Source organism: Rhagoletis zephyria, unplaced genomic scaffold (assembly GCF_001687245.7).
Source record: "Rhagoletis zephyria isolate East Lansing unplaced genomic scaffold, Rhagoletis_zephyria_1.1 Rzeph_scaffold_01551, whole genome shotgun sequence".
Classification (NCBI taxonomy): Eukaryota; Metazoa; Arthropoda; class Insecta; order Diptera; family Tephritidae; genus Rhagoletis; species Rhagoletis zephyria.
Window position 1 is genome coordinate 89473 of NW_016158635.1, and position 7678 is coordinate 97150.

At 34.4% G+C, this 7678-nt stretch overlaps 1 protein-coding gene across 2 annotated transcripts in view; it reads right to left on the bottom strand.

The window, feature by feature from the left end:
• The window catches only part of LOC108364405 (aminoacylase-1B-like), an 11059-nt gene extending 8310 nt beyond the window's left edge, over positions 1-2749 (bottom strand). Inside the window, exons 1-2 of one of the 2 annotated variants that reach the window (XM_017618082.1) lie at positions 2544-2705; positions 2318-2451 (exon numbers count right to left, since the gene is read on the bottom strand). In XM_017618082.1, the coding sequence (XP_017473571.1) occupies positions 2318-2451; positions 2544-2637 (228 nt within the window). In that variant the 5' untranslated portion in view covers positions 2638-2705. Of the gene's footprint in view, positions 1-2106; positions 2452-2543 lie in introns of both variants that reach the window. The other variant, XM_017618081.1, reaches the window with a different exon arrangement.
• Positions 2750-7678: the final 4929 nt, after the last annotated feature.

A 7678-nucleotide genomic window follows, 5' to 3' on the forward strand; every position in this document is an offset into this window, starting at 1 on the left:
TAAAAAGTTGTAACTATTCCTGCCCGGTAGACCAAAAACATTTTTTTTTATCAAAAACCGGTTAGCTAGCAAATTTTAATTTGTACCCTGATTTTAAGGTAGGATATACGTATTTATATCGTCGAAAAGGTTATTCTGAGAACCATATATCGGTAGCTTAGTGTGAAAAGTTGTCAAGTCCCTATTTTCTAAAACAATTACATTTAGAACAATAAAAAATACATCGTTTCCAAAAGCATTGACCTATCTGTTTTGTTTTTAACCATTTCTATTCAGTGATACGCAAATTTCCTACGTCTTAAACAGTCACATGAAATGTCTCAAAGAATGTATAAACTTTTCATCACCGTTATGGAATTTGATTCGTTAAGAGTGTTTTAAAATTTTTAGAAAATAGGTGCTTTAAGCAAATGCGTTTGAAAGGTTTTTATTATCTCATATCAAATAAAAAAAGGGACTTAGCAACATTTTACTCTAAGCTGGCGGCATCTTTTTAAAATCAGTGAAAAATGGATCACTTCTTGAATCTTTTAATTTTATGATAACTAAAATTTCGCGATCCAATCTAATGTTTATAGTATATGTACATTAGACCGTAACGGAAATTTTTTTTTTCGATTTTTTTAAAGTACTTTTGCAAGGCAATTTCAAAAAAANAGCATATTTATGTATATGTATATAAAAAAGTGCAAGTGGAGATTAGACCGGGTGGGTTCCCATATAAAAAGTTGTAACTATTCCTGCCCGGTAGACCAAAAACATTTTTTTTTATCAAAAACCGGTTAGCTAGCAAATTTTAATTTGTACCCTGATTTTAAGGTAGGATATACGTATTTATATCGTCGAAAAGGTTATTCTGAGAACCATATATCGGTAGCTTAGTGTGAAAAGTTGTCAAGTCCCTATTTTCTAAAACAATTACATTTAGAACAATAAAAAATACATCGTTTCCAAAAGCATTGACCTATCTGTTTTGTTTTTAACCATTTCTATTCAGTGATACGCAAATTTCCTACGTCTTAAACAGTCACATGAAATGTCTCAAAGAATGTATAAACTTTTCATCACCGTTATGGAATTTGATTCGTTAAGAGTGTTTTAAAATTTTTAGAAAATAGGTGCTTTAAGCAAATGCGTTTGAAAGGTTTTTATTATCTCATATCAAATAAAAAAAGGGACTTAGCAACATTTTACTCTAAGCTGGCGGCATCTTTTTAAAATCAGTGAAAAATGGATCACTTGTTGAATCTTTTAATTTTATGATAACTAAAATTTCGCGATCCAATCTAATGTTTATAGTATATGTACATTAGACCGTAACGGAAAATTTTTTTTTCGATTTTTTTAAAGTACTTTTGCAAGGCAATTTCAAAAAAAAAACATTTTTTGCCGTACCTAGGGCTTGCCTTTTTACATTTTTCCTCAGCATTTAAAAACTGATCTTAAAGTATGGAAAGGAAAGGAATATCGATTCCTATTTCGAGGACGAACTTTTTTTGTTCCAAAGTTCATTGACCTCAGGAACTCCGTTCTAGTACTTAACTACCAGACCTCAGTCCCAACCAACCTAACAAACCACCCTAATATCAGTAAATTAAAACTCACCAAAAATTATGAAACTTTTGTTGAGGTAGAATTTCGACTCGAAGGCAAATTCGATTTATTTTTACCGAACGCGGGGTCGCCTTTTTGCATTTTCATAACGTCATATCCTCCGCATTTACAATTGGATCTTAAAGTATTATATATCTATCGATCTTTTTGTTTCGAGAAGACAATTTTTTTGTTCGAATGTTCATTGACCTCAAATGCTTCGTTCTAGTATTTGTNTGACAATTTTTTTGTTCGAATGTTCATTGACCTCAAATGCTTCGTTCTAGTATTTATACACCAGATCTCAGTTCTATCACACTAACGTACCACTCTAATGTCAGTAAATTAAAGCTCACCAAAAATCGTGAAACTTTTGCTAAGGAAGTATTTTGTCCAGTATGTCCAATATTTTCTTCCAAATTTTTGTTTGCTTGTAAGATGGTACGGTCTAATGCACATAGATACATATATACATTTATCACAACATGTTTTCTTTAGCTATTCTAATCGTACCTGCGATAAACGATATGTGAATTGTACGTTTAAATTTTGCCCCGCTCCTCTTCAGTGCACGAATTGCCCCCAGATATTGCATTCCAACACATTTCATATCTTGCGTGCCGCGTGCAAAAATTCGTCCTTCATCATCCATTTCAGCACCAAATGGGGGATGAGTCCAATTTTCTGGAAATACCGGCACTACATCCATATGCGAATGCAATAGTATGGCTGGTAATGAAGTGTCCTTGCCTTGCCATGTAAGAATCACGGCGGGATTACGATCATTGACTGGATAGTGTACTTGTATAGGAAGTTCGAGTAATTTGGCTTGTCGGTTTAAAAACTCTACACACGGCTCTGCAAATATAAATATATGTATGTATTAAATGTCGTAACACCAAAGCGTATTACAGCGAATTTAGTTGCCTAATGTGATATTGTGAACTCACCATAATCCGGATCTGGATGTACGCTAGGAATTCGAAGATACTCCCGAAAATATTGTATCTCCTGATTGGACTCCCACTTTGTTTTTGTAGCCATGCTCGCTTGAGTGATATAGCAGCGACCAACACCGACAGTTTACGATACACTGAATGAATTAAGTTTCCAGCGTTGTTTCAACTCTTAAACGCATTTACACCTAATTTACATGCAATTTTGTCATTGTTGTTAACCTCATTGGAAATTTGATTAGCTATGCAGTAAGCTGACTTGTGCGTTTTTAGATGCTAAGTAAGCAGTTGATGACCAGTTATGTCGTGGGTACATACAGTACGGTAAATACGTGAGAAAGGCAAAGTAGAAAAGAGAATTGATGGAGTGACTTTATTACTGGGCAAGGAACACAAAATGAAATATTTTCTGCATGCTGGTATCATCAATCAAATTTCTTCTTATTTTTACTAAATATTTGCCATTGGAACCGTTTGTCGGGTTAGAATAAGAACGAAAAACTATGCCAATTGCTTCTCGCAATTAAATCAGTTTTTTATGCTAAATGTATTTAGACGGTCTTCCTGTACGAAGTCCTTCCATTTTGTTCCTGGATAGCCTTACTTTCGTGCCAACTCGAAGGAGCTCTTCATCTGAACAGCATTATCAATGCGTGAGGCTTATTTAAGCGAGCGCACCCGCTGTAGTTTTATGCGTTTCCCTATGACCATGNGTGCCAATTGCTTCTCGCAATTAAGTCAGTTTTTTATGCTAAATGTATTTAGACGGTCTTCCTGTACGAAGTCCTTCCATTGTGTTCCTGAATAGCCTTACTTTCGTGCCAACTCGAAGGAGCTCTTCATCTGAACAGCATTATCAATGCGTGAGGCTTATTTAAGCGAGCGCACCCGCTGTAGTTTTATGCGTTTCCCTATGACCATGCCATTAAAAAGCTCGTCCAGTTTGTCGTTCTACATATCTTCTACGGCACGTGTCGACCACGCGAACAGAGCTATAGATCTTGCGGAGAGTTGTTCCCTCGATAGCTTCCAAAACCTTCGCATTGACATTTTTATTGGTGCGTTTTGGTATGTGTAGGAACTCGAACTTTATCCTGTTAAGCGGTTTAAAACCGCCGCACAGTGGTTCAGCCACATTAATTTTTTGGAGAAAAGTAGAAGGCGGAGGCGTAGGAATTAAATTTATCGTATGTAACCTTTAAGGACATAAATCAAGGAAAAAAACTAAAAATGGGTGTAACCGGTTTATTTAAAAGCAAACCTCCCATACAAACCTAACCTCAAAAACGCATTAAAATGTCATTCAAAGGGCATCGATGAATGTACGACTTCGAAATTTCGTCCATATATTTACAATAATAGAAATAATAAATAAAATAATAATAATAGAAACAATTAGCAAAATCGATTTACTTTAACGTGTACCTCCCANCCTATGACCATGCCATTAAAAAGCTCGTCCAGTTTGTCGTTCTAACTACATATCTTCTACGGCACGTGTCGACCACGCGAACAGAGCTATAGATCTTGCGGAGAGTTGTTCCCTCGATAGCTTCCAAAACCTTCGCATTGACATTTTTATTGGTGCGTTTTGGTATGTGTAGGAACTCGAACTTTATCCTCCTAAGCGGTTTAAAACCGCCGCACAGTGGTTCAGCCACATTAATTTTTTGGAGAAAAGTAGAAGGCGGAGGCGTAGGAGTTAAATTTATCGTATGTAACCTTTAAGGACATAAATCAAGGAAAAAAACTAAAAATGGGTGTAACCGGTTTATTTAAAAGCAANCTTGCGGAGAGTTGTTCCCTCGATAGCTTCCAAAACCTTCGCATTGACATTTTTATTGGTGCGTTTTGGTATGTGTAGGAACTCGAACTTTATCCTGTTAAGCGGTTTAAAACCGCCGTACAGTGGTTCAGCCACATTAATTTTTTGAAGAAAAGTAGAAGGCGGAGGCGTAGGAATTAAATTTATCGTATGTAACCTTTAAGGACATAAATCAAGGAAAAAAACTAAAAATGGGTGTAACCGGTTTATTTAAAAGCAAACCTCCCATACAAACCTAACCTCAAAAACGCATTAAAATGTCATTCAAAGGGCATCGATGAATGTACGACTTCGAAATTTCGTCCATATATTTACAATAATAGAAATAATAAATAAAATAATAATAATAGAAACAATTAGCAAAATCGATTTACTTTAACGTGTACCTCCCANCGGTTTATTTAAAAGCAAACCTCCCATACAAACCTAACCTCAAAAACGCATTAAAATGTCATTCAAAGGGCATCGATGAATGTAAGACTTCGAAATTTCGTCCATATATTTACAATAATAGAAATAATAAATAAANTGAATGTACGACTTCGAAATTTCGTCCATATATTTACAATAATAGAAATAATAAATAAAATAATAATAATAGAAACAATTAGCAAAATCGATTTACTTTAACGTGTACCTCCCACTTACCTAACCTCTTAAATGCTTAAAAATGCCTCTAAAACGCTTAAAAAAGCGCATCGATGAATGCACGACTCCGAAATTTTGTCCATATATTTTTAATAATAATATAAGTAAACACCCTTACCGGGCCGTTACACATTCAATTTTCCCCTTTCAATTTTCAATACTCACACACTCTTATTTATTGCTTGAATGGGCAACTTGCTTTAAATTTTTCCCTTTCAATTGAGTTTAAATTTTGCTTTCAATTTTGATCAGCTTTTCAGCATTGGTATGCGAATTTTGTGGAAATAAAAAAATACTAAGCTTATGCATGTTAAAATGTTAATCTACAATTGAACTAAAATGGAAAATATTCTTCAGAAGCTAGTTAGTTACATTGTTTTCTTGAAGCCGACATGTTGATAATGAAATTGCTTCTCAAATTGAATGCAGCCTACGGAATGGCTTTCAATTTTGATGATTTTTGACAAGCAATGTGTGTGAGAAAATTGAAAGGCAAAACTGATTGTGTGTCGTCAACGTTAAAAGAGCAGTAATCGGTTTATTTTTACGCACACTTCTTATACAATGTAACCTTAAAAAGCTTTATCGACATATTTATCGATTCAGTGCCAAATTTTTCCTTTTTGTTAAGAAATCTCCAAAGTAGATTTTAGAAATCGCACCGATTTTAAATTGTACAATTTGCAGCACATGCCCGAATGTTCTATACTCTCGACAGAAACCATTCGACTGTAGATCCATTCTATTGCCGTGGGTTCCCATCAAGCGGTGGCTTCTTATATCTCCGGTTACATGGCGAAACAGTGGCCACTCCAGGTGAAAGTGTGGATTCGAACTCTTATCTTGAAGTCTTATTTGTAGTAATCGGTGTATATATACAGCCACGGAATTAGGTTAAAGGTTCAAGACTTGGTGCTCTTCTTTATTGCTCCTGGGCGAGATGCTTGTGTGGAAATAATAAGTACTTGTAGTTTGCAGGAGATCTTTCATAATTCTGGAGTGTCCGATCCTCGTATCACTTCGCTTATCACCGTTATTGCACAAATGTTATTTCCAAATCTAAATGTTTATCACCACTGGTTTAAATTACGAGCAAAGGCGTGCTGGTATCATCTTTAACAACCCCATAAATCTAACCTTATGTAACCTATGCAAACTAAGGGCCGGTTGTTTAATGTCTGGTTATCACTACCCCCCATATCTATTTATCTACCTCCGATTTGTGTTAACCGGGCATTGAAAAATCGGCCCTTAGAAATTTATTGAAGTAGTTTTGGAGCTTATTGTGATGGCTTAGAAATATTAGCTACACAGAGAGAATTAACGATGTAACTTTAGTAACATAGTTCTTATCAGACGATTTCCGTGGGCAAAGATTTTAGTATATATATTCTTACCTATTTGTATTGATTTCTTCACGACATATATTTTCTACACTGGGTTACCGTTGTGTCTATATTTTATAGCTGTTTCATTGCTTTGTAAGAACACATGTGTATTTATGTACATTTGTCTGTATATATGTACATAAATCTGTACATATGCATGCCACTCGTAGGTAAGATTTAACTGCAGCAGCCAATTTAAGTAGAACAATTTCAACGGCAAGGCGTATTTGATCAACGAATTTACTTAGTTAATTTATTTAAATTTATGTGCCCCTTATTTAACTACTACTCGTGCAACTGGTTTGTTTAGTTTTGTTAGTATGTACATCAGATCGTACCGGAAAAAAAGTTTCCTGTACACCCCTGAATCCAAAGTATATATTTGTGCAAGGCGATTTCGAAAATGATTTCTTTTTTTTTTGCTGCAGGCGGGGCTAGCTTTTTTACATTTTTCGTCAAGTCTTCGTCATTTACAGTCGGATCTTAAAGTATGATATATCAATGCTTTTAGAGGAAAATTTTTTTGTTTCCAAAATTCAGTGATCTCAAGTAACCCGTTCTAGTACTTACCCACCAGAGCTCTGTTCCTACCTCCCCAAATGTCAGTAAATTAAAGCTGGCCCAAAAATCATTTTAACATTTGCTAAGAAAGTATTTCGATTATTGCAGTAGAACCATTAAAATAAAAACAAAAAATATTGCCGAATGCAGGCGTCGCACAGTGCCGCCTAAGTGGGCATAAATCGAAAAATTCGTTATCTGGTTTGGTATTTCTGTAAAGACAATTTATCCACTAAAAAGAATTAAACAGAGATTTCCCAAAAAAAATTATTATATGCCACCAGGAAGCCACTAAAGTCGACAAATTTTATACTAAGAATTTTAATAAAAGCATAGCCAGGCGTAAGCTCTTCAAGGAAAAAAATGTCAAAAATATATTCTTTAAAATAAAATGTTGGTTTGACGTTTCTTGTTTCCATATAGATTGTAGAGAATTACAGAAATTAAAATTAAACACAGGGTGTTCCTGTGGTGTTCCAAAAAAAAACGATTTTTTTAAACAAAATTTCAAAAAATGCTAGATTTTAATGGAATGATTAAAAAATATATGTAAAAATTTGTTATTTTTTATTATTTTATTAAATAGTACAGGTTTTTAGCTTTCAAAAGAAGAAATAAAAACTTGCTCATTTTGTGCATTTTCTGAAGTAATGCGTTTTTCGCTAAGGCATAAAATAATTTTTTAATTTTTTGTCAATGCTTTGAGA